The sequence below is a fragment of the Diadema antillarum genome, unplaced genomic scaffold (assembly GCF_040938485.1).
Source record: "Diadema antillarum isolate AM-2024a unplaced genomic scaffold, OU_Dant_1.0 seq00000507_RagTag, whole genome shotgun sequence".
Taxonomy (NCBI): Eukaryota; Metazoa; Echinodermata; class Echinoidea; order Diadematoida; family Diadematidae; genus Diadema; species Diadema antillarum.
This window is the reverse complement of record NW_027271462.1, coordinates 1345471-1372827: the sequence shown is the minus strand read 5'-3', so window position 1 is coordinate 1372827 and position 27357 is coordinate 1345471. Positions and strand designations below refer to the sequence as shown.

The 27357-nt window shown below is 41.9% G+C and overlaps 2 protein-coding genes across 2 annotated transcripts; both read right to left on the bottom strand.

Annotated features, from left to right (window-relative positions):
* Positions 1 to 2979: 2979 nt before the first annotated feature.
* Positions 2980 to 14563, bottom strand: LOC139734041 (uncharacterized). The gene is made up of 4 exons (XM_071644848.1): positions 9079 to 14563; positions 7701 to 7991; positions 4461 to 4628; positions 2980 to 3645 (listed from the first exon to the last, which is right to left on the bottom strand). The coding sequence occupies exons 1-4, from the start codon at positions 14489 to 14491 to the stop codon at positions 3470 to 3472; spliced, it is 6048 nt and encodes a 2015-aa protein (XP_071500949.1). The 5' UTR covers positions 14492 to 14563; the 3' UTR covers positions 2980 to 3469.
* Positions 14564 to 24524: 9961 nt separating this feature from the next.
* LOC139734007 (uncharacterized) lies at positions 24525 to 27342 on the bottom strand. Its single transcript, XM_071644814.1, has 2 exons — positions 25500 to 27342; positions 24525 to 24822 (listed from the first exon to the last, which is right to left on the bottom strand). Exons 1-2 carry the CDS (start codon positions 27266 to 27268, stop codon positions 24525 to 24527), a joined length of 2067 nt encoding a protein of 688 aa, XP_071500915.1. The 5' UTR covers positions 27269 to 27342.
* Between the last annotated feature and the right edge of the window lie 15 nt (positions 27343 to 27357).

The following is a 27357-nucleotide window of genomic DNA, read 5'->3' as shown; positions in this document are numbered from 1 at the left end:
CGGGCCGCCAGTGGAAAAAAAAAAACACCGGTCACACGCGCCAAGGGCCATGGCATGCAGTGCCAATATAATAATAGCTCGCACAAATTGATACATAACATTTGTGTTTGTGTGCATGGGGACGATCCGATGGTTCATACAACAAAAGGGTTTCGTACAATTATTTTTAACATCGTTAAACGTACTCTTCCACATTTACGTAGCATATAATGTGTCTTTATATTTATTTGGATTGTCATCTTGAGAATTGCTAAAAACCGTTATTATGAAAAAGTGGACCTTTCAGAATTGGGGGGGGGGGGGGGGGGGGGGGGGGCGTACGCTCCCGACGCACCCCCCTGGCTACGGGCCTGCATTATGTCTGCTGAAGGAGAAAAAATGTTACCTTATCAGTGACTATCTTCATACATGTATTCTATTTGTGTATTTTGTGCAGTGTGTAGGTGTGTGTGTGAGTGTGTGTAGTGTTTAACATTATTACTGTGGAGAATATAGGAAAGTAGAAAAGTAGAAAACTTATGTGTGCTGAAAAACACACCCAAAAAGTGTGTGTGTGTGTGTGTGTGTGCTCGTGTGGTGTTTAAAGGGATCATATAGATTTGGTTGAGACCTAATTTCAGGTTTGTAACATTTTTTTGTGAGATAATGAGAAACCTCTTATGAATTATGAAAGAGTATGTAATTCTATGAGGAATTCAATGTTTATTTGATGAAAATTGGTCTTGAAATGGCTAAGATATCCAAAAAGAGCAATTCTAATAAAGTGTGGGACCCACATTTTATTACAATCGCTTTGTTTTTCTTTGTTTTTGGATGTTTCAGTCATTCCAAACCCGATTTTCATAAGATAAACTTTGAATTCCTCCTAAAATGGTATGCTCTGTTCTAATATCATAAGTGTTTTCTTGGTATCTCGTAAAAAGTTAAAAGCCAAATCCCTTTAAGATTATTGCTGTGGAGAACACAGGAAAGCAGAAAGGAACTGAGATTCAAGTACTATTTCAGTAAAGATAGTTTAATCACATAAAACTTATTGAATATTATTTACATAGCTTCAAAAAAACAACACATTTTTTTTTTAGAAAAGTTTTGCCATGTGTTAGTACAAATTATTACATTCAAATAGATAAGGCACCTAACATCTCTTCATGGAGCTTAAGTCCGTTGTAGCTCCGTGGTCTCTAATTCAGAGAGAAAATCTACGGCAGTTGTGAATGATTTCATCCACAGTTAATTGTTACACAATCCAGTATTTTGGGTAACATTTTTTTTCCAGAACATTCTCCTGATACAGCTGTCATAATTCGCTTTGATTCTAAATTGTACATCTTGACAAACAAACAAGAGAACATTTGCCAAGCATTGTGAAGTGCAATGCTCCTCGCATGGTGGACTGTACGTTTGAGTGGCCTGTCAGCAAGGAAGCCTTTGATTCTTTTAAGAAAAGAAAGCAATTCACTCTCAAACTTTGCAGTTTCATTTTGACTAATTGACTCAAATAAAATCATGCCTTTCTGATTCAAAGATTGTGATGTTTCAAACTTACAGAACTTCCATTATTCGATGTATATCAGCAGAACATTTACTCAAGGTAATCATGAACATATTCAATCTGTTTTTTGAAGAGCAACATATCTCTAGCATTCATAATTTTTACAGTCTCTTTACTCCTGTCAACATTATTCAACTGACCTTGCACATACCGTGCAGATTAACATGCCTAAACGATTAGCAAAACAAATAAATAAATAATGCGCATATAATCTTAATCTACTACATTACTATCAATGACTTAAGAGGCTAGGAACATACATATGACCTGCATGAGTTTTATAAGAAGGATTTGCTATTGCAGTAGTGTTGGTTTTTTTATACTGATTTCATACATGACCAATGTGGCACATTCTTGTCATTCAATGCAGTAAAGAGTAACTTTATCATTTTGATTACTTATAGTAATTTAATCACTTTGTTCCATAATGTATGTTGCAGTTCATCACAAACCTACATTTGTAACAAGATATGATTTGTTAAGCGCAAACAAGACATTGACAATTGTCCTGTCTACTTTATCTATGTAAGTTTTTGTTTTCAGATATGAGTATTAAAGATGATAGTCTGATGATTAAAGAAACAAAACCTCTGCATATTTTTCTAATTTGTAAACATTTTGGATAGACGTCTCACCTACAAATCATGTGCCATGAGAATGGCTTCAGCGTTTTTTTTTCTGTCTTTTATCATTTCAAAAGTTATAATGAATTGTGTGCTTATCCAGCAGATACTAATCCAGCATAGTCTAATATTCCAGGCATGACTTAAGCATGAGATCATATATCAGACATAAATAGCATCATCAATGGCAGCAATTATATACAAAGATCACATACTCTTGCATAGAACATTGACTGCAGCATAGCAATCTGTTAAAAAAATATGGCAGCATCAGATCTGTGTTTTGCCTTTCTGTTTGCGTCATTTTTTTTCTTCCTTGCAATAGCTTGGCAGCAATTCAGTTTATGTAACAGTTTTTGCTTGTCCTTCTTTATTTGTTTCTTAGAAAGCCTTGTACTATAGCATGGTCTTAATTTTACAGCCATCACATTGTCATGCTGTCCATACATTGTAACATCCATTGGCACTTGTGCAGGAATGTTTACACAAGTGTAGACATGCATCTAGAAATTCATCTATCTTGTTTGATTGATGTGCCCATGAAGAAAGGGCCCTAGCTCTTGTTTGTTTTTTTGTTTTTTCTTTTTGTTACATACTCCAAATCAAATCATTTGATTTCATGGATGTAGATGAATGGATAACATTGTTTGATAAATGAGTTTTCAGTAGTTTCTATGTCTTTCTTTTGCGAGCTTGTTCAATTACTATTCAATCTCTCACTGTTCCTTCACCAGCTAGCTGATCTCGTGACCTGTCAATCATAAAATGCCTGTCAGCCATGATTGGTCACTTCTGGTTCCTTGAGTGCGTTTCCATATAGAAGCATGTGAAAGAAACTTCCTTCGTTTTTCCATAGCACAGTCGATCCAACACTACATTTCACTCAAGGACAGATGCATTGATCATTTACAGCAGCAGTAGACTAAGAAGACACACACACATTGCACTTAAACGAGATGGCGCCCTCAAGGTTGAGGTACAAAGGCAGAAGGCGAGTCTGACCTGGAGGCACTTCCATCATCTACTCATCCTCATTGGCCCTATTCCACAAAGGTAGTTTAAGTCTTATGCAAATTTCAACTGGGTAAATGCAAATGACATCACATACAACTAGAGGCATCCAACAATGAACTTGCACTAATAGGTGCACGTGAAAGGTACATCTCATATTCACGCCTTATATCATAAATAGTCCACAGACCAAATCTTACACCATCTATTTGAATTAAACTACCTTTGTATTTCCAGGCCACGAAGTACAAATTCAGACATAGCACAACTGTCTTGGTTGTCTTCATGTGTTCATGTTGCATACACCACTTGACTGCTTTTTTAGTTGGTAACCAAGATCGGAGCATAAGTTGGCTTTCTGTAGCTCGCAGCTGTTGTGGTACGTTTGATTATTGCTGCCACATACTGGGTTGTAGACCTTGGGGCAAAAGAACTCTTCACAACTGATTTCACCTCGCACTGTAATAAAGTGAGAGAGAGAGAGAAGAGGAAATCTTTTAAAAAGACAAGAATAAAAGATGGAAAGCTAATATGTTTCATGCATGATTGTAAACAAGAATACTTTTGTTATTTTGTCCATTGTTATCACTGTTTTTATGCTGTCAGAAGTATGATAATTATCTATTTGGGTATACATAATGATGTAACATGTAAACTATGTCATATGCTATATGACTGCAATACCACAATTGCACGAGTAATGACTGAATAGCATAATCAGTATGATAATGTGCTGAGGAATATGAACCTTCATACTGATGCTTGTTGAATATGAATAATCATCACTACCATATTTATATGGTGACAATCTCCCCATTGTGTTGTATTAGATCATTAATTCTTGGGTTTATTTCTGCACCACATTTAGATATCAGTTATAGTCCTCATATTAAATGCATTTATGGAGAAAGATATATATTCCTCCTCATCAGTAGGTTTCATTTGCATTTGTGTTAAATGAGTACCGTAAGGAAGATTCACATCAGTATCCATTGGTGTTTCACGTCTGTGCTGCATGCATGATAGCAGAATGTCCAGTGTTTTCCCAAGAGATTAGAGAGAGGGCTATACTCTGATAACTAGAATTATTATACAATGGGAAAGTATTGTAGAAACACCAGTGCTTAGAAAAACATATTCTTCTATCATCATCTATCCTTGCCTCCTAAGACTGGATATAATCATGCAAATGGATATTAACACAACTCATATTCATGTTCTTATCATTATCAAGTACAAGTAACAGACATGAAAAAAGTTTTCAAACATCTCACCAAGTTCGATGTATCCTGGTATACACTCCCCATCATAAAGCTTGGTCAGGTCCTCCTTCTGTCGAATACAAGCAGTCCGATTCAGGTCACACTCAGAGGAATAAGTGTATCCGTTGGATCCGCACACAGGGCATATTTCATTTCCACACTTTCCACACGCCTCCATGCCTGTGTGACAGAAAGTGGGTATAATCAAGAGTCATTATGGATGTTGATTTCACTTGTTAGCTTCTCCAAAAGCAGCTGACATGTGATAAAAAGAAGGGTACAAGTAATGACATTGTTCATGTACATTATGTATTATATGTGCTACATGACAGGCCTACATGCAGGGCTCATAACAACACAGACTTTTCTGTTTAAATCTGAAATTATAGTGATCTGATCGAGCCACCGCTAATGTCGAGCCCTGCCTGATGTATGTATATGTAGCATATACACATATGTATGTATATACAAACACACTTATATATAATGTACAATATATGTATAATCATATATCTATATATATTTAAACAGTGTTACATATATGTTTATATAATAATATATGAGTGGGAACTTGAACATGATATGATATAATAGAGTATGTAAATGCATGCCAGTGTATTTCCTGTGTAGAAGTGTAATTTGATTTCTTGTTTAAAATGTTAAAATAAAGTACCAGGTACCTGTCTGCTCTTTTTTCAACCACACTTGGGAATAAAGACAAAAAACAAAACAATCAGAGTTAATGTTGTTCAGAATTTGACAAAGTAATCATGAATACAGAGAGCATTGCCAATTTTCATTAATCATTCGAAAGTTAGGTAGATTATCTTTGTGTTTATGAGTGCATGTGAATTAGCTTTTCTGATATATTTACATTAAGATCATGTGGAAAATATTCACACCATTTTATTGTCTACAGAATCATGTAAACCTTGCCTGGTATACATGAATTTGTTCTAAGCTGCAGTGCTCTTTAAAAGATACAGGTATAGTATCATGTACGGTAATATGTTGCATGACTTGATAAGCAGTCTAGTGTGACCTTTATCTTCCTATAATATTATGCTTGAGAGGAATCATTTTTGTGAAAATTCAATGATCCATCTATGATGATAAGAGTTACACAAGGGCACTTAAATGTCTCTATCGCTGAGTTTTTGGAATGGCGGTCCTTACAGAAACCTTGCAAACACTCTCAATTTTTATCAAGATGGAGGAGTTTCTTCTTTGCAAGATGTATATCTGTCTGTGTGATAACACAGAGATAGCACAGGCTTATTCATACAACAATTTAGTTACCTCTCTCATGAACTTGTAACCAGTTAACTCTGGAGAAGGTCTGTTTTAATAATGACATCTCAGTTATGCGGGGAAACAGTCAAAGGAATATTTTGAATATAGCACATCATTTTCATAGAAACAAATATCTTAACTTCCACATCATCAGAAACTCTTAAAAGAGTCTTGAAGTGTGTGCTATGAAGAGCAAAAATAGTAATCTCTCTATGGCTTCCAAAACAATGAAACTGCAGGGGGAAAGCCATTAAAATGTCTTGTTCAGTAACCTATATAGAGGAGATAACAGTGTCCCATTAAAAGCGGTGTATGCATCATTGCACATTATTGAAGTTAGCAAGTATAGCCTGCTGTAGCAAGTGGTAAAACAACATTAATTTCATTTAAGCTTGTGTGGAGTATGACTGTCATAAAATAATTAAAAAAAAGAATTGTTTTGCGAAAGAAGTAATATTCAACATCATTCAATTAATTAACAAGTGAACTTGTGCTTTGACAAAAAAAGAAATATAATTTTCTTGATAACAGCATTGAATCTTGGACAAAATATTATCTATAAGCTGGCCTCAAATTTACGTCTTCATTCCGTGTGAAAGGTATTCTGTTGTTTTTGTTTTTTTTATTGGCCCTTAGTATCTCATAGGGTTTCTGAATTCTGGAGATTGGAAAGCTTTTTGTACATACTGGTAATACCTAAGCAGCAGCAAAGAGCACATTATAGGTATGAGCGTGTCCCACCAGTTACACACTTTTATAACGTTGAATCTATTTTGTTGACATACTGGTATATACTATACTATCATTTTGATCTTTGTCTGCATAATACAGACGTAATCATGAGAAGTAACGGAATCTGGCTTAAATTGACTGATAGGATATAAATCAAGACCATTACATAACAGGGACGAGTATTTGCTACAATGCAAAGTTCCTGTATTTTATGTTTTTCTGTGTTTGATATGTGAGTCGTACAGATTCTGAACACACAATCTTTAACGACGTGATAGACTTCGAGATCTTTTTTTTTTTTTTTAAACTTGTCTGTTTCTTACAAACAGGCCTATTACTTACTCATTGTTTAGACAGAACTGGTGAGCAGCCATTTGATCAGAAATACACACACGATGATGAGGATGATCATGATGATGACTATGGTAAATGATGATGATGATAGTCACGGGTATTGATGGTGGTGGAGGTGTTGTTGATGGGGATGATGATTTAATAAAGAAATAATTTTCATATAGTGGTATTAACATCCTATGTAAGAAACATAGTCCTCTTTTAAAATCACGATGCAATCGGTCCCTTTCAAGATCTATGGCATGACTTATTGTTTTGGAACAGAATAGAGGAAATTCAGGCAAAGGTACTAGAACATGCCAACTGGTTGTTTTTTTTTTATTATTATCATTATTATTTGTGCATATTCACCCATTTTCCATGAAATCTAGTTATACACACAGTCAAACAGTAAAAACAGAAATCTTATTTGAACAAAGGGACAATCACTAGGCGTTTTCACATCAGCCCGATGTTTCGAAATAGCGCGCTATTTTCTGACTTGGTAAGTTAAAAAATATCTCGAGCTTGGATTTTTATCGGGCTGATGTGAAAATGCCTAATGTGTGAAATATTTCAAACCGTCCAAATTACAATAACAGTTTAATACCCCTGACAACAGATCCATTGACAGCAGATACTGTAGATTCACATGCAATGTTGAGTGCCCAATAGTATCACTTTTCAATTTTCTTTGCAAAATTATAGTTCACGCACACCAACCCCCGAACAGTTAATAGCGAAATAGTCTTATGCGTAGTTTCCTTCATCTTTTTGCAATGGATCTGAGTTTTTTTGTGTGTTGTTTTTTAAGTCATGAAGATGTTAATTCAACAGAAGCTTTCTTGTCCTCCACTTCCCCGCGATGTTGCTCATGCAGATAGGCGTACTTACGGGCTAATATGCCTTGATTGAAGGGGAGAACAGAACCAGGGACTGTCGCAACTTCCTGCATATCTCCACTTGAATCTACGCCATCGGGGACATGGGTGGTTTGAAGCTTCTGTGATGGCGGCATCGAGGTAACCATGCGTGTTGTTTCCAGGATTTCAGGGGTCGTTGTGGGCGCAAGAGAACCCCTGCCAGTTTTGCCGCTGGTTGCAGCTGTCGGGCGCAGGGTTGTCAACCCTGGGTAGGTCGGCGGTGGTGGTGGTGGTGGAATCGTCGTAGACCTGACAGGTATTTCTTAAATTTTGAAAAGACACAAAAAAGTGGCAACGGCATGGCAGCTAGAATTAAGGTAGATTCGGTTTGTATTTATCTACCATCTGTCTACTGTGAAAGGTAAATCAGAAAACATCCCCGTGTAACGAGAATAAGAAAGAACAAAAGTAAAAGCTTGAAAAACGGGATACATGTATATCATACACTCTTTACAGCTGTGTACGACTGATATGCTTATCCTTAAACCTCAAATCGCCTGTCTACTCTCTAAAAAAAAAATCGAGTGAAAATATTCACTCTTATAAGAGTGAATACAAAAAAGAGTGAATTTAGAGTGAAATTGGAGTGAATTTTGAGTGAAAATGTTCATTTTCACTCGTTATAGAGTGACCTCAGGGATCACTGCAAAATCTTCGAGTGATCCCTGAGGTCACTCCAAAATGAGTGAAAATGAACATTTTCACTCAAAATTCACTCCAATTTCACTCTAAATTCACTCTTTTTTGTATTCACTCTTTTAAGAGTGAATATTTTCACTCGATTTTTTTTAGAGAGTACACTTTTAAAATTTGACAGCAATTAAGAGATATGTTTTATAGTAATTATAAGATCTTTTTTTCATAATACATATCTAGACATATGAAATGACAAGTTCACCCGAATATATGTGTAGCCGCAATCACTGGATGAGAAGATTACAACAGTTCGTGACGTCACTGCAGGACAATGGCATAGATGTAATTCAACACATTTTCATATTTCTAACAAACTGAAATAGCACTTGACTTACCTCTTTCAGAAAGAAGGGGCAAAAAAACTACCCTTAACTTTTGTGAGTTGATGGAATGTTTACCAGTTGGCATTTTATGGAATTCTTTTTATATTGTGCTTTTATAACGTTGTACACATGTAACAACAAACTAAAGTAGTGTTCTCATTCAGTGATTGCAGCACAGAATGTTCAAAATTCAGAACTGTTGAACATGGGATTGTCCGATTTTCACTGTTGCATTCTAATAAAATTGATGTATTTACTCAACATATTTGAGTGAATTTTACCTTTACTCTTTTCCCTGAAATAAAATGCATCAATTCAGTGTATGCTTACCCGTTGCATTTGCGGACTGACTTGTCATCTGTCGACCAGGCTGTGTAGTCTTGACAGGCAGTTCTGATGTTACGACCCTTGCTGACATAGCATCGGATGCAGTTGTGACACCAGTGTCCGTCTCCGATTCTATTGTGGTATTAGCTGTTTCAAAAGATGTTCTCAACGAACCACTTACTGTTGTTTCTCCTTCCCCAGTAAAAATCGTGGAGGAGTCCAATACTTTGTGAGTGGTTAGATTATAGGACTCTGTTACTTCCAGTTTAGCAGAAGTTGAATACCTGTCAGTGACACTTGGATAAATGGCAGTGACATTTGATTTCACATCTTGACCGATGCGAGCGGTACTCGCCAAAGTTGTGAACAGCTGTGCGGTGGATGAGGTTGATAGTGGCAAGCTGGACGAAGGAGATGATTTTTGCACGGGTGAAAAGGATGTCAATAATATGGCAGACCTTGACTGCATTGTTACAGGTAGGGAAGACGTACTTTCTTCGGGAATCACCGTTACACTCGAGGGTAGCCGTAATTCATCACTAGAGGAAATGCCCAGTTCTCGTACAAGAGTAAACCACGTGCTTGAAGGTCTGCCTGAAAGTGATGTTGCAGATGAAGCTGTTGTATCTGGATATGCACTCGTTGTCCCAAGAGCTTCTGTAGATAGTATACGCACACTTGTTAATGGCTCTTCTGACGTTTCACTCGACATACTCGCCCCGGGCGTGACAGTTTTGCGAGAGGAGGTGATTTCCCCTATCGGACTCGAGCGAAGTACTTCGGATGTTTGTGTCTCGGTTGATATCTGTGCTACTCCTGGTGTTGTTGATGAATGAGATAGAGAGGACAGTAAAGTATTGGTGAGGGTTATCTTGGCAGGTGATGCACTAGCTGTTATTTCACCAGAAGTCACAAGACCCACTCCAGATTCCGGTTGGTCTGTTGTGAAAAGTTCTTGTGTTGGCGATTGAGTTGTTCGTGTCAAAGTCTGAATGTCAACAGCTTCAGTTGATTCTGTAACAACGTCAGTGGCTACGAAATCAATTGGTTTTCTTGAAGTTTTTCCGTCTGACCGATCTACTGTCAGACCCGTCGTCGTCATGAAGGAAGAAGTCGAGAAAATATCTGGTTCTGTACGTGGAAACTGGCCGGATGCCTCGGTACTAAAGTCTACCAAGTCCTCCTTTTGTGTTGTTGTATCTGTAGCTGTTGATACACTCGACCCTCTTTCAGTGGCATATGTTGTGGAAGTGCCAACCACGGTTGAAGAAGTTGTGCTTGCAGATTGAAAGACTGATGCCGACTCACTTGTACGTTGTTGACTTGTCTGAGACGAAGAAATGACCTCAACTGGTACTGAGCTCTGTGATGCATCTGTTGTATCGACAGCTTCTGTAGATATTACGGGCACACTTGTTGATGGTTCTTGTGGCGCTTCGCCCGATGTAGTCACCTCGGGTGTGACAATTTCAAATGGAGTGGTGATATCCTCTGTCGGCCCCGAGTGAAGTTTTTCAGATGCTGGAGCTTCAGTTGATATCTCTGTTACTGCTGTTGATGATGATAGTTGAGAAGAAGTGGACAGTATCGTGTGACCATCAGGATACGCGCGGGATGTCACTGAGTCACTTGTATCAATTTCGTCTGACTGTGTTGTTATTCTTACTGTGGTCGAAAATACTTTCGATGTTTCTTTGCCAATAGCTGTTGTGCTTTCATCTGGAATTATCAGAGTTGCTGAGCTTCTAGTGGAGTCAGTTAGGTCAGCTGAACTTGTTTCACTTGGAATGGTAGAAGTGAGGATTATCTTACCGGGTGATGCGCTAGATGTCATTTCACCTGAAGTCACAACACTAGCTCCAGATTCTGTTTGATCTGGTGTGAAAAGTTCTTGTGTGGGCGTTTTCCTGTCTACAGATGTCGTTGATACATCTCTTGTAGATTCCAAATCGAGAGTGGTAAAACGTGTTTTAGACGGTTCTGCAGATGTTTCTACCTCGGGAATGGTTTGGCCAGGTAAGGTAGTCTTGACCCCTACAGCCTGTGGTGATTGAGTTGTTCGTGTCAAAGTCTGAACGTCAACAGCTTCAGTTGTTTCTTTAACAACGTCAGTGGCACCATCGCTTGGTTTTCTTGAAGTTTTTCCTTCTGAACGATCCGTCAGACCCGTCGTCGTCATGAAGGAAGAAGTCGAGAAACTATCAGGTTCTGTACGTGGAAACTGGCCGGATGCCTCGGTACTAAAGTCAACCGAGTCCTGCTTTGGTGTTGTTGCATCTGTAGCTGTTGATACACTTGACCCTCTTTCAGTGCCATATGTTGTGGAAGTGCCAACCACGGTTGGAGAAGTTGTGCTTGCAGCTCGAAAGACTGATGTCGACTCACTTGTACGTTGTTGACTTGTCTGAGATGAAGAAATTACTTCAACTGGCGCTGAGCTCTGTGATGCATCTGTTGTATCGACAGCTTCTGTAGATAGTAAGCGCACGCTTGTTGAAGGTTCTTCTGGCGCTTCGCCCGATGTAGTCACCTCGGATGTGACAATTTCAAATGGAGTGGTAATATCCTCTGTCGGCCGTGAGCGAAGTTCTTCGGATGCTGGAGCTTCAGTTGATATCTCTGTTACTGCTGTTGTTGATGACAACTGAGAAGACGTGGACAGTATCGTGTGACCATCAGGATATGCGCGGGATGTCACTGAGTCACTTGTATCAATTTCGTCTGTCTGTGTTGTTACTCTTACTGTGGTTGAAAATACTTTCGATGTTTCTTTGCCAATAGCTGTTGTGCTTTCATCTGGAATTATCAGAGTTGCTGAGCTTCTAGTGGTGGATTCAGTTAGGTCAGCTGAACTTGTTTCACTTGGAATGGTAGAAGTGAGGATTATCTTACCGGGTGATGCACTAGATGTCATTTCACCTGAAGTCACAACACTAGCTCCAGATTCTGTTTGATCTGGTGTGAAAAGTTCTTGTTTAGGCGTTTTCCTGTCTACGGATGTCGTTGATACATCTCTTGTAGATTCCAAATCGGGAGTGGTAAAACGTGTTTTAGACGGTTCTGCAGATGTTTCTACCTCGGGAATGGTTTGGCCAGGTAAGGTAGTTTTGACCCCTACAGCCTGTGGTGATTGAGTTGTTCGTGTCAAAGTCTGAACGTCAACAGCTTCAGTTGTTTCTTTAACAACGTCAGTGGCACCATCGCTTGGTTTTCTTGAAGTTTTTCCCTCTGAACGATCCGTCAGACCCGTCATCGTCATGAAGGAAGGAGTCGAGAAAACATCAGGTTCTGTACGTGGAAACTGGCCCGAAGCCTCGGTACTAAAGTCAACCACGTCCTCCTTTGGTGTTGTTGCATCTGTAGCTGTTGATACACTTGATTCTCTTTCAGTGGCATATGTTGTGGAAGTGCCAACCACGGTCGGAGAAGTTGTGCTTGCAGCTCGAAAGACTGATGTCGACTCACTTGTACGTTGTTGACTTGCCTGAGATGAAGAAATGACCTCGACAGGTACTGAGCTCTGTGATGCATCTGTTGTCACGACAGCTTCTGTAGATAGTATGTACACACTTGTTGATGGTTCTTCTGGCGTTTCGCCCGATGTAGTCACCTCGGGTGTGACAATTTTAAATGAAGAGGTGATATCCTCTGTCGGCCGCGAGTGGAGTTCTTCGGATGTTGGTGTTTCAGTTGATATCTCTGTTACTACTGTTGTCGACAACTGAGAAGAAGTGGACAGTACCGTGTCATCATCGGGATCTGTCCGGGATGTCACTGAGACACTTGTATCAATTTCGTCTGTCATATGTGTAGTTATTCTTACTGCGGTTGAAAATACTTTCGATGTTTCTTTGCCTAGAACTGTTGTGCTTTCATCTGCAATTACCGCAGTTGCTGAGCGTCTAGTAGTTGAGTCAGTCAGGTCAGCTGAACTTGTTACATTTGGAATGGTAGAAGTGAGGATTATCCTAGCGGGTGATGCGCTAGATGTTATTTCACCCGAAGTCACAACACCCGCTCCAGATTCGGGTTGTTCTGTTGTGAAAAGTTCTTGTCTAGACGTTTTCCTGTCTGCGGATGTCATTGATACACCTGTAGTAGATTGCAAATCAAAAGTGGTAAAACGTGTTTTGGACGTTTCTGTAGATGTTGCTAATTCGGGAATGGTTGGGGCAAGTACGGTAGTTCTGACTCCTACACCCTGTGGAGATTGAGTTGTTTGTGTCAAAGTGTGAATGTCGATAGCCTCAGTTGTTTCTTTAGCAACGTCAGTAGCACCATCGCTTGGTTCTCTTGAAGTTTTTCCCTCTGAACGATCTGTCAGACCTGTTGTCGTCATGAAGGAAGAAGTCGAGAAAATATCAGGTTCTGTCCGTGGAAACTGGCCTGATGCCTCGGTACTAAAGTCAACCAAGTCCTCCTTTGGTGTTGTTGCATCTGTAGCTGTTGATACACTCGACCCTCTTTCAGTGGCATATGTTGTGGAAGTGCCAACCACGGTTGGAGAAGTTGTGCTTGCAGATTGAAAGACTGATGCCGACTCACTTGTACGTTGTTGACTTGTCTGAGACGAAGAAATGACCTCAACAGGTACTGAGCTCTGTGATGCATCTGTTGTATCGACAGCTTCTGTAGATAGTACGTGCACACTTGTTGATGGTTCTTCTGGCGCTTCGCCCGATGTAGTCACCTCGGGTGTGACAATTTCAAATGGAGTGGTGATATCCTCTGTCGGCCCCAAGCGAAGTTTTTCAGATGCTTGAGCTTCAGTTGATATCTCTGTTACTGCTGTTGTTGATGATAATTGAGAAGAAGTGGACAGTATCGTGTGACCATCAGGATACGCGCGGGATGTCACTGAGTCACTTGTATCAATTTCGTCTGACTGTGTCGTTATTCTTACTGTGGTTGAAAATACTTTCGATGTTTCTTTGCCAATAGCTGTTGTGCTTTCATCTGGAATTATCAGAGTTGCTGAGCTTCTAGTGGAGTCAGTTAGGTCAGCTGAACTTGTTTCACTTGGAATGGTAGAAGTGAGGATTATCTTACCGGGTGATGCACTAGATGTTATTTCACCTGAAGTCACAACACTAGCTCCAGATTCTGTTTGATCTGGTGTGAAAAGTTCTTGTGTAGGTGTTTTCCTGTCTACGGATGCCGTTGATACACTCCTAGTAGATTCCAAATCGAGAGTGGTAACATGTGTTTTAGACGGTTCTGCAGATGTTTCTACCTCGGGAATAGTTGGGCCAGGTAAGGTAGTTTGGACTCCTACAGCCTGTGGTGATTGAGTTGTTCGTGTCAAAGTCTGAATGTCAACAGCTTCAGTTGTTTCTTTAACAACGTCAGTGGCACCATCGCTTGGTTTTCTTGAAGTTTGTCCCTCTGAACGATCCGTCAGACCCGTCGTCGTCATGAAGAAAGAAGTCGAGAAAACATCAGGTTCTGTACGTGGAAACTGGCCGGATGCCTCGGTACTAAAGACAACCGAGTCCTCCTTTGGTGTTTTTACATCTGTAGCTGTTGATACACTCGACCCTCTTTCAGTGGCATATGTTGTGGAAGTGCCAACCACGGTCGGAGAAGTTGTGCTTGCAGATTGAAAGACTGATGCCGGCTCACTTGTGCGTTGTTGACTTGTCTGAGACGAAGAAATGACCTCAACAGGTACTGAGCTCTGTGATGCATCTGTTGTCACGACAGCTTCTGTAGATAGTATGCGCATACTTGTCGATGGTTCTTCTGGCGTTTCACCAGATGTAGTCACCTCGGATGTGATAATTTCAAATGGAGTGGTGATATCCTCTGTTGGCCGCGAGCGAAGTTCTTCGGATGCTGGAGCTTCAGTTGATACCCATGTTACTGCTGTTGTTACAGATAACTGAGCAGAAGTGGACTGTACCGTGTCGCCATCGGGAAATGTTGGGGATGTCGCTGAGTCACTTGTATCTGCCTGTGTTGTTATTCTTACTGTTGTTGGAAATACTTTCAATGTTTCTTTACCACTAGCTCTTGTGCTTTCATCAGGAATTATCACAGTTGGTGAGCTTCTAGTGGTTGATGCAATTAGATCAGCTGAACTTGTTTCACTTGGAATGGTAGAAGTGAGGATTATCTTACCGGGTGATGCACTAGATGTTATTTCACCTGAAGTCACAACACTAGCTCCAGATTCTGTTTGATCTGGTGTGAAAAGTTCTTGTGTAGGTGTTTTCCTGTCTACGGATGCTGTTGATACACTCCTAGTAGATTCCAAATCGAGAGTGGTAAAACGTGTTTTAGACGGTTGTGCTGATGTTTCTACCGTGGGAATAGTTGGGCCAGGTAAGGTAGTTTTGACTCCTACAGCCTGTGGTGATTGAGTTGTTCGTGTCAAAGCCTGAATGTCAACAGCTTCAGTTGTTTCTTTAACAAGGTGAGTGGCACCATCGCTTGGTTTTCTTGAAGTTTTTCCCTCTGAACGATCAGTTAGACCCGTCGTCGTCATGAAGGAAGAAGTCGTGAAAACATCAGGTTCTGTACGTGGAAACTGGCCTGATGCCTCGGTACTAAAAACAACCGAGTCCTCCTTTGGTGTTGTTGCATCTGTAGCTAGTGATACACTCGACTCTCTTTCAGTGGCATATGTTGTGGAAGTGCCAACCACGGTCGGAGAAGTTGTGCTTACATCTTGAAAGACTGATGCCGGCTCACTTGTACGTTCTTGACTTGTCTGAGACGAAGAAATGACCTCAACAGGTACTGAGCTCTGTGATGCATCTGAATGCATGACAGCTTCTGTAGATAGTATGCGCACACTTGTCGATGGTTCTTCTGGCGTTTCGCCGGATGTAGTCACCTCGGGTGTGATAATTTCAAATGGAGTGGTGATATCCTCTGTTGGCCGCGAGCGAAGTTCTTCGGATGCTGGAGCTTCAGTTGATACCCCTGTTACTGCTGTTGTTACAGATAACTGAGCAGAAGTGGACAGTACCGTGTCGCCATCGGGAAATGTTGGGGATGTCGCTGAGTCACTTGTATCTGTCTTTGTTGTTATTCTTACTGTTGTTGGAAATACTTTCGATGTTTCTTTACCAATAGTTGTTTCGCTTTCATCTGGAATTATCACAGTTGGTGAGCTTCTAGTGGTTGATGCAGTTAGAACAGCTGAACTTGTTTCACTTGGAATGGTAGAAGTGAGGATTATCTTACCGGGTGATGCACTAGATGTTATTTCACCTGAAGTCACAACACTAGCTCCAGATTCTGTTTGATCTGGTGTGAAAAGTTCTTGTGGAGGTGTTTTCCTGTCTACGGACGCCGTTGATACACCTCTAGTAGATTCCAAATCGAGAGTGGTAAAACGTGTTTTAGACGGTTGTGCAGATGTTTCTACCTCGGGAATAGTTGGGGCAGGTAAGGTAGTTTTGACTCCTACAGCCTGTGGTGATTGAGTTGTTTGTGTCAAAGTCTGAATGTCAACAGCTTCAGTTGTTTCTTTAACGTCAGTGGCACCATCGCTTGGTTTTCTTGAAGTCTTTCCCTCTGAACGATCCGTTAGACCCGTCGTCGCCATGAAGGAAGAAGTCGAGAAAATATCAGGTTCTGTCCGTGGAAACTGGCCTGATGCCTCGGTACTAAAGACAACCGAGTCCTCCTTTGGTGTTGTTGCATCTGTAGCTAGTGATACACTCGACCCTCTTTCAGTGGCATATGTTGTGGAAGTGCCAACCACGGTCGGAGAAGTTGTGCTTGCAGATTGAAAGACTGATGCCGACTCGCTTGTACGTTGTTGACTTGTCTGAGATGAAGAAATGACCTCAACAGGTACTGAGCTCTGTGATGCATCTGTTGTCACGACAGCTTCTGTCGATAGTATGTGCGCACTTGTCGATGGTTCTTCTGGCGTTTCGCCGGATGTAGTCACCTCGGGTGTGAAGATTTCAAATGGAGAGGTGATATCCTCTGTCGGCCGCGAGCGAAGTTCTTCGGATGCTGGAGCTTCAGTTGATACCACTGTTTCTGCTGTTGTTAAAGATAACTGAGCAGAAGTGGACAGTACCGTGTCGCCATCGGAAATTGTTGGGGATGTCACTGAGTCACTTGTATCTGTCTGTGTTGTTATTCTTACTGTTGTTGGAAATACTTTCGATGTTTCATTGCCAATAGCTGTTGTGTTTTCGTCTGGAATTATCAAAGTTGGTGAGCTTCTAGTGGTTGATGCAGTTAGGTCAGCTGAACTTGTTACACTTGGAATGGTAGAAGTGAGGATTATCTTACCGGGTGATGCACTAGATGTCATTTCACCTAAAGTCACAACGCCCGCTCCAGATTCTGTTTGATCTAGTGTGAAAAGTTCTTGTGTAGGCGTTGTCCTGTCTACGGATGTCGTTGACACACCTCTGGTAGATTCCAAATCAAGAGTGATAAAACGTGTTCTAGACGTTTCTGTAGATGTCACTACATCGGGAATGGTTGGGGCAAGTAAAGTAGTTCTGACTCCTGCAGCCTGTGGCGATTGAGTTCCTGTCAAAGTCTGAATGTCAATAGCTTCAGTTGTTTCTGTAACAAAGGCAGTGACAGCAAAATCGATTGGTTTTCTTGAAGTTTTGCCCTCTGAACGATCTGTCAGACTCGTTGTCATGAAGGAAGAAGTCGAGAAGATATCAGGCTCTGTATCTGGAAACTGACCTGACGCCTCAGTACTAAAGTCAACAGAGTCCCCCTTTCCTGTTGTTGCATCTGTGGCAGTTGATACACTTGACACTTTTTCAGTGGCATAAGATGTGGAAATGCCAACCACGGTTGGAGAAGTTGTGCTTACATCTTTGAAGACTGATGCTGACTCACTTGTACGTTGCTGACTTGTCTGAGATGAAGAAATGACTTCAACTGGTACTTTGCTCTGTGATGCATCTGTTGTAACGACAGTTTCTGTAGATAGTACGTGCACACTTGTTGATGGTGCTTCCGGCGTTTCGCCTGAGGTAGTCACATCTGACGTGACAATTCCAAATGGAGACGTGATATCCTCTGTCGGCCTTGAGCGAAGTTCTTCGGACACTGGCCCTTTAGTTGACATCTCTATTACTTCTGTTGTTGACAACTGAGAAGTAGTGGACAGTACCTTGTCGCCATCGGGATATGCTCGGGACGTTTCTGAGTACCTTGCATCAATTTGGTCTGTCGTCTGAGTGATTATTCTTACTGTGGTTGGAAATACTTTTGATGTTTCTTTGCCTATACCTGTAGTTTTTTCATCTGCAATTATCTCAGTTTCTAAACTTGTAGTAGTTGAGTCATATAGGCCTGTTGAAGTTGTTGCACCTGGAATGGTAGAAGTGAGGATTATCTTAGCGGGTGATGCGCTAGATGTTATATCACCTGAAGTCACAACACCCGTTCCAGATTCTGATTGGTCTGGTGTGAAAAGTTCTTGTGTAGGCGTTTTCCTCTCTGCGGATGTCGTTGATACACCTCTAGTAGATTGCAAATCGAGAGTAGTAAAATGTGTTTTGGACGTTTGTGTAGATCTTACTCCTTCTGGAATGGTTTGGGCAGGTGAGGTTGTTATTACTTTGCTAGTGGGTGGGGCAGGTGAGGTTGTTCCGACTCCTGCAGCCTGTGGCGATTGAGTGGTACCTGTCAAAGTCTGAATGTCAACAATTTCAGTTGTTTCTGTGACAACGTCAGTGGCAACGAAATCTATTGGTTTTCTTGAAGTATTACTCTCTGAACGATCCGTTGAACCCGTCGTCTTCAAGAAGGAAGAACTCGAGAAAACATCAGGTTCTGTACGTAGAAACTGGCCTGATGCCTCAGTACTGAATTCAAGCAAGTCCCCCTTTGCTGTTGTTGCATCTGTGGGTGTTGATACAGTCAACACTTTTCCAGTGGCATAAGTTGTGGAAGTGCCAACCACCACAGTTGGAGTAGTTGTTGAAGCTTCAAGGCTTGATGCGGACTCACTTTTTTGTTGCTTACTTGTCTGAGATAAAGAAATAACTTCAACTGGTACTGAGCTCTGTGGTGCATCTGTTGTCACAACAGCTTCTGTAGATAATACGCGCACGCTTGTTGATGGTTTTTCTGGCGCTTCGCCCGATGTAGTCACCTCGGGTGTGACAATCTCAAATGGAGATGTGATATCCTCTGTCGGCCTAGAGCGAAGTTCTTCGGATGTTGGTGCTTCAGTTGACAGCTCTGTTACTGCTGCTGTTGATGACTTAGAAGCAGTGGACGGTACTGTGTCCCCTTCGGGATCTGCTCGGGATGTTACTGAGTCACTCGTATCAACTTCGTCCGTCGTTTGTGTTTTTATTCTTACTGTGGTTGGTAATACTTTCGGTGTGTCTTTGCCTATAGCTGTTGTGCTTTCATATGCAATTATCTCAGTTTCTAAGCTTTCAGTAGTTGAGTCAGTTAGGTCTGTTGAACTTGTTACACTTGGAATGGTAGAAGTGAAGATTATCTTAGCGGGTGATGCGCTAGATGTTATATCACCTGAAGTCACAACACCCGTTCCAGATTCTGATTGGTCTGGTGTGAAAAGTTCTTGTGTAGGCGTTTTCTTCTCTGCGGGTGTCGTTGATACACCTCTAGTAGATTGCAAATCGAGAGTGGTAAAACGTCTTTTGGATGTTTGTGTAGATGTTACTACTTCGGGAATGGTTCGGGTAGGAAGAGTTGTTCCGACTCCTGCAGTCTGTGGCAATTGAGTTGTTCCTGTCAACGTCTTAATGTCAACAGTTTCAGTTTCTGTAACAACGTCAGTGGCAGCGAAATCGCTCGGTTTTCTTGAAGTTTTACCCTCTGGACGATCTGTCAGACCCGTCGTCGTCATGAAGGGAGAAGTCGAGAAAATATCAGGTTCTGTACGTGGAAACTGGCCTGATGCCTCGGTACTAAAGTCAACCAAGTCCTGCTTTGGTGTTGTTGTGACTGTGGCTGTTGATATACTTGACCCTCTTTCAGTGGCATATGTTGTGGAAGTGCCAACCACGGTTGGAGAAGTTGTGCTTACATCTTGAAAGACTGATGCCGACTCACTTGTACGTTGTTGACTTGTCTGAGATGAAGAAATAACTTCAACTGGCACTGAGCTCTGTGATGCATCTGCTGTCACGACAGCTTCTGTAGATAGTACATGCGCTCTTGTTGATGGTTCTTCTGGCGCCTCGCCCGATGCAGTCACCTCGGGTGTGACAATCTCAAATGGAGAGGTGATATCCTCTGTCGGCCTAGGGCGAAGTTCTTCGGATGTTGGTGCTTCAGTTGACAGCTCTGTTACTGCTGCTGTTGATGACTTAGAAGCAGTGGACGGTATTGTGTCCCCTTCGGGATCTGCTCGGGACGTTACTGAGTCACTCGTATCAACTTCGTCCGTCGTCTGTGTTGTTATTCTTACTGTGGTTGGTAATACTTTCGGTGTGTCTTTGCCTATAGCTGTTGTGCTTTCATATGCAATTATCTCAGTTTCTAAGCTTTCAGTAGTTGAGTCAGTTAGGTCTGTTGAACGTGTTACACTTGGAACGATAGAAGTGAGGATTAACCTAGCGGGTGACTGGCTAGATGTTATTTCACCCGAAGTCACAACGCCTGCTCCAGATTCGGGTTGGTCTGTTGTGAAAAGTTCTTGTGCAGGCGTTTTCCTCTCTGCGGATGTCATTGATACACCTGCAGTAGATTGCAAATCAAGAGTGGTAAAACGTGTTTTCAATGTTTGTGTAGATGTTACTACTTCGGGAATGGTTCGGGTAGGAAGAGTTGTTCCGACTCCTGCAGTCTGTGGCGATTGAGTTGTTCCTGTCGACGCCTTAATATCAACAGTTTCAGTTTCTGTAACAACGTCAGTGGCAGCGAAATCGCTCGGTTTTCTTGAAGTTTTACCCTCTGGACGATCTGTCAGACCCGTCGTCGTCATGAAGGGAGAAGTCGAGAAAATATCAGGTTCTGTACGTGGAAACTGGCCTGATGCCTCGGTACTAAAGTCAACCAAGTCCTGCTTTGGTGTTGTTGCGACTGTGGCTGTTGATATACTTGACCCTTTTTCAGTGGCATATGTTGTGGAAGTGCCAACCACGGTTGGAGAAGTTGTGCTTACATCTTGAAAGACTGATGCCGACTCACTTGTACGTTGTTGACTTGTCTGAGACGAAGAAATGACTTCATTTGGCGCTGAGCTCTGTGATGCCTCTGTTGTCACGACAGCTTCTGTAGATAGTACATGCACTCTTGTTGATGGTTCGTCTGGCGCTTCACCCGATGTAGTCACCTCGGGTGTGACAATCTCAAATGGAGAGGTGATATCCTCTGTCGGCCTAGGGCGAAGTTCTTCGGATGTTGGTGCGTCAGTTGACAGCTCTGTTACTGCTGCTGTTGATGACTTAGAAGCAGTGGACGGTACTGTGTCCCCTTTGGGATCTGCACGGGACGTTACTGAGTCACTCGTATCAACTTCGTCCGTCGTCTCTGTTGTTATTCTTACTGAGGTTGGAAATACTTTCGGTGTGTCTTTGCCTATAGCTGTTGTGCTTTCATATGCAATTATCTCAGTTTCTAAGCTTTCAGTAGTTGAGTCAGTTAGGTCTGTTGAACTTGTTACACTTGCAATGGTAGAAGTGAGGATTATCTTAGCGGGTGACTGGCTAGATGTTATTTCACCCGAAGTCACAACGCCCGCTCCAGATTCGGGTTGGTCTGTTGTGAAAAGTTCTTGTGCAGGCGTTTTCCTCTCTGCGGATGTCATTGATACACCTGCAGTAGATTGCAAATCGAGAGTGGTAAAACGTGTTTTGGATGTTTGTGTAGATGTTACTACTTCGGGAATGGTTCGGGTAGGAAGAGTTGTTCCGTCTCCTGCAGTCTGTGGCGATTGAGTTGTTCCTGTCAACGTCTTAATGTCAACAGTTTCAGTTTCTGTAACAACGTCAGTGGCAGCGAAATCGCTCGGTTTTCTTGAAGTTTTACCCTCTGGACGATCTGTCAGACCCGTCGTCGTCATGAAGAGAGAAGTCGAGAAAATATCAGGTTCTGTACGTGGAAACTGGCCTGATGCCTCGGTACTAAAGTCAACCAAGTCCTGCTTTGGTGTTGTTGCGACTGTGGCTGTTGATATAGTTGACCCTTTTTCAGTGGCATATGTTGTGGAAGTGCCAACCACGGTTGGAGAAGTTGTGCTTACATCTTGAAAGACTGATGCCGACTCACTTGTACGTTGTTGACTTGTCTGAGATGAAGAAATGACCTCAACAGGTACTGAGCTCTGTGATGCATCTGTTGTCACGACAGCTTCTGTAGACAGTATGTGCACGCTTGTTGATGGTTCTTCTGGCGCTTCGCCCGATGTAGTCACCTCGGGTGTGACAATCTCAAATGGAGATGTGATATCCTCTGTCGGCCTAGGGCGAAGTTCTTCGGATGTTGGTGCTTCAGTTGACAGCTCTGTTACTGCTGCTGTTGATGACTTAGAAGCAGTGGACGGTAATGTGTCCCCTTCGGGATCTACTCGGGACGTTACTGAGTCACTTGTATCAACTTCTTCTGTTGTCTGTGTTGTTATTCTTACTGTGGTTGGAAATACTTTCGGTGTGTCTTTGCCTATAGCTGTTGTGCTTTCATATGCAATTATCTCAGTTTCTAAGCTTTCAGTAGTTGAGTCAGTTAGGTCTGTCGAACGTGTTACACTTGGAACGGTAGAAGTGAGGATTAACCTAGCGGGTGACTGGCTAGATGTTATTTCACCCGAAGTCACAACGCCCGCTCCAGATTCGGGTTGGTCTGTTGTGAAAAGTTCTTGTGTAGGCGTTTTCCTCTCTGCGGATGTCATTGATACACCTGCAGTAGATTGCAAATCGAGAGTGGTAAAACGTGTTTTGGATGTTTGTGTAGATGTTACTACTTCGGGAATGGTTCGGGTAGGAAGAGTTGTTCCGACTCCTGCAGTCTGTGGCGATTGAGTTGTTCCTGTCAACGTCTTAATATCAACAGTTTCAGTTTCTTTAACAACGTCAGTAGCAGCAAAATCGCTTGGTTGTCTTGAAGTTTTACCCTCTGGACGATCTGTCAGACTCGTCGTCGTCATGAAGGGAGAAGTCGAGAAAATATTAGGTTCTGTCCGTAGGAACTGGCCTGACGATTCAGTAGTAACGTTGATTCTGTCTCGCTTTACTGTTATTGTTTCAGCTGTGGTTGTTAAAACACCTGTCACTCTTTCACTGGCATCTCTTGTGGAAGCGTCAACCACGGTCGAAGATGTGTCTTTTGTTTGAAAGACTGTTACTAACTTACTTGTTCCTCTCTGACTTGTCTGAGATAAAGAAACTACTTCAGCTGGTACTGCACTTGATGATGCTGTACGTGTTGTCACATGAGCTTCTGTAGATAGTACTGGCACACCTGTTGATGGTTCTTCTGGCGTTTCGCCCGATGTAGTCACCTCAGGCGTGACGATTTCGAATGGTGAAGTGATATCCCCTGTTGGCCTCGAAAAAAGTACTTCGGATGTGGGTTTCTCTGTTGATATCTCTGCTACTGCTGTTGATGTTGATGACTGAGAAGTAGCGGATAGTAAGATGTCGGTATCGGAAATTCCTCCGGACGTTATGTATTCACTTGTATCAACTTCGTCTGTTGTCTGTGTTGTTGTCCTTACTGTGGTTGATTCATCGGGTGATAGTGTACTTGCAGTTGATGGAGATGAAGGAATCCTGTATTCTGTTGTTTGACGAGAAGTACCTTTCGGGGTAACTGATGCATGTGTCGTCGTTGGTGAATATGTTAAATCAGAAGATGGTGATGAAATATTAAGTGAAGGAGATATTGAAATTGAATCCTGTGTTACTGAGAATGATGTTTGATTTTCCTTTACATCAGATGATGCTGATGAAATGTCTGTTGTTGGAGAAACTGATATTGCATCCTCTTTCACTGACACTGAAGTTAGATTTGCCTGTGATGTAATAGAAGTTGGAGATGAAGGAGTTACGTATTCCGTTGCTTGACTCGGAGAAGTTCCTTCCAGGATGACCGTTGCAGATGCTATCGTTGGTAAAGATGTTGATGAAACGTCCGTTGTGGAAAATTTCTCCGTAGTTTCAATGGATGGCGCATCTTCCTGCGTCACAACTCTAGATGTTCTTGATGGCAAAGTTGTTGCAAGAGAGGATGTTGCTAAAATAACCTTTGTTGGAGATAATGAAATTGCACCCTGCGTTATCAAGATTGATGTTTTATTTTCCACTGGTAAAGACGTGCTTGGAGTTGACGTCTGTTCATGCTCAGTGGCTTGAATGGATGAAGTATCTGCCTGTATTTTTGATGTAGATGATCTCGTTGATGAAAGCGTTGCATCAAGTGATGCCGATGAAATGTCTTTTGTCGGATAGATCGAGATCGCATCCTTTGTTACTGACACTGAAGCTAAACTTGCCCTTGATAAGGTAGAGGTTTGAGATGAAGGAGGTACGTGTTCAGATGTTTGACTTGGAGAAGTCCTTTCCGCGGTTATCGTTACAGACGTTCTCACGGACGCTGTAGTTGAAGTGGATGGCGTATCTTCTTGCGTTACAACTGTAAATGCTGTCGTTGGCAACGTTGTTGCAATAGATGTCGGGGAAATATCTTTTGTTGGAGATATTGAAATCACATCCTGTGTTACAGACATAGATGTTGGGTTTGCCGGTGGTGATGACAAGTTTGGAGTTGAAGGGCGCGCGTGCTCCGTAGTCTGAATGGATGGCGTATCTTCCTGCGTCACAACTGTAGATGCTGTTGTTGCAATAGATGTAGGGGAAATATCTTTTGTTTGAGATATTGAAATTACATCTTGTGTCACAGACATAGATGTTTGATTTGCCAGTGGTGAAGACAAGCTTGGAGTTGAAGGGCGCGCGTGCTCCGTAGTTTGAACGGATGACGTATCTTCTTGCGTCACAACTGTAGATGCTGTTGTTGACAACGTTGTTGCAATAGAAGATGATTGGTAAATATCTTTTGTTGGAGATATTGAAATCGCATCCTGTGTTATAGATATAGATGTTTGATTTGTCAATGGTAAAGGCGTGTCTGGAATTGATGGACGCGAGTGCTCCGTAGTTGGAATGGATGTCTCTTTCTGCGTTACCGATGTAGATGTTTCCCTCGGTGATATTGTGACATCAGTTAATGCTGATGAAATGTCTGTTGTCTGGGAAACTGAGGCTGCGTCCTCTGTTACTGCCACCGAAGTTAGATTTGCCTGCGATATAATAGAAGTTGGAGATGAAGAAGATACGTATCCTGTCGCATGACTGGGAGAAATTCTTTCTGAGATGACGGTTACAGATGCTATGGTTGGTGAACTTGTTGAATCAGAAGATGTTGATGAAATGTCCGTTGTTGGAGATATTGAAATCGCATCCTGTGTTACAGAGATAGATGTTTGATTTGCCAGTGGTGAAGACGACCTTGGAATTGAAGGGCGCGCGTGCTCCGTAGTCCGAACGGATGACGTATCCTCTGGCGTCACAACTGTAGATGCTATCGTTGGGAACTTTGTTGCATTAGATGTTGGTGAAATATCAGTTCTTGGAGATATTGAAATCGCATCCCGTGATACAGAGATAGATGTTTGATTTGTCAATGGTAAAGGCGTGTCTGGAGTTGAAGGGCGCGAGAGCTCCTTAGTTGGAATGGATGACGTCTCTTCCTGCGTTACCGATGTAGATCTTCCCGTTGGTGAAATTGTTGCAGTAGATGTTGATGAAATGTCTGCTGTCGGAGAAACTGAGATAGCATCCTTTGTTATTGACACTGAAGTTATATTTGTCTGTAGTACGATAGAGGTTGGAGATGAAGGAGGTTGCTGTTCTGATGTTGTACTGGATGAAGCCCTTTCTGGGGTCACCGTTACAGTTGTCGCTGGTAAAGTTTTCGAATCAGGAAATGTTGATGAAATGTCCGTTGTTGGAGATATTGAAATCGCATCCTGTGTTACAGAGATAGATGTTTGATTTGCCAATGGTGAAGACGACCTTGGAATCGAAGGGCGTGCGTGCTCCGTAGTTTGAACGGATGATGTATCCCCTGGCGTCACAACTGTAGATGCTATCGTTGGGAACTTTGTTGCATTAGATGTTGGTGAAATATCAGCTGTTGGAGATATTGAAATTGCATCCTGTGTTACAGAGATAGATGTTTGATTTGTCAATGGTTTGGGCGTGTCTGGAGTTGAAGGGCGCAAGTGCTCCTGAGTTGGAATGGATGGTGTCTTTTCCCGCGTTACCGATGTAGATCTCCCCGTTGGTGAAATTGTTGCAGGAGATGTTGATGAAATGTCTGCTGTCGGAGAAACTGAGATAGCATCCTTTGTTACTGACACTGAAGTTATATTTGTCTGTAGTACGATAGAGGTTGGAGATGAGGGAGGTTGTTGTTCTGATGTTTCACTGGGTGAAGCCCTTTCTAGGGTCACCGTTACAGTTGTTGACGCTGGTAAAGTTGTTGATTCAAAAAATGTTGGTGGAATGTCCGTTAATGTAGATATCGAAATCGGATCCTGCGTTACTGATATTGATGTTTGATTTGCCAGTGGTGAAGACGTGCTAAGAGTTGAAGAGCGAGAGGGCTCCGTAGTCCAACCAGATAAAATATCTTCCCTTGTCACCAATGTAGATGTTTTCGTTGGTAAAGTTCTTGAATCTGGAGATGTTGATGAAATGTCTGTTGTAGGAGATATCGCATCCTGTGCTTCTGAGACTGATGTTAGATTTTCCAATGGTAAAGGAGTGCGTTGCGTTGAAGTCCGTGCGTGATGCTCCGTAATTTGACTGGACGATGTCTCTTCCTGGATAGTCGATCTAGATATTTTTGTTGGTAAGGTTGTTGTTGAATCAGAGGATGGTGACGAAATTTCGGTCGTGGGATATATTGAAACCGCATCCTGTGTTACTGAGATCGGTGTTGATTTTGCTAGTGTTGAATAAAAGCTTGATGTTAAAGTTCGTTTGTACTCCGTAGATTGACTGAACGAAGTATCTCCCTGAGTCAAGGTTACAGATGCTGTCGTTGGTACAGTTGTTGAGTCAGAAGATGTCGATGAAACGTCTGTTGTAGGTGATACTGAAATTGCTCCCTGTGTTACTGATATTGATGTTTGATTTGCTACAGGCGAAGTAGTGCTTGGAAATGAAGGGTGGTCTTGGTCTGTTGTTTGACCTGCAGATGTTCCTTCCATGGACACTGGTGTTGATGTTTTAGTTCTGAATACTGTCAAATCAGAAGAAATTGGTGAAACTCCTGTTGTCGGAGATATTGAGATGTCAT

Excerpts from the sequence above, each read along its gene's own strand:
- LOC139734041 (XM_071644848.1), bottom strand. The coding sequence starts at position 14,491 with ATGACGACGACGGGTCTGACGGATCGTTCAGAGGGACAAACTTCAAGA. Across the intron at positions 7,992-9,078 it reads TCAGTCCGCAAATGCAACGG|AAATACCTGTCAGGTCTACG; the intron begins GTAAGCATACAC and ends TCAAAATTTAAG. Across the intron at positions 3,646-4,460 it reads ACCAGGATACATCGAACTTG|TGCGAGGTGAAATCAGTTGT; the intron begins GTGAGATGTTTG and ends ACTTTATTACAG.
- LOC139734007 (XM_071644814.1), bottom strand. The coding sequence starts at position 27,268 with ATGGAAGGAACATCTGCAGGTCAAACAACAGACCAAGACCACCCTTCA. Across the intron at positions 24,823-25,499 it reads GCGCGCCCTTCAATTCCAAG|CATCTACAGTTGTGACGCAG; the intron begins GTCGTCTTCACC and ends TTGCAACAACAG.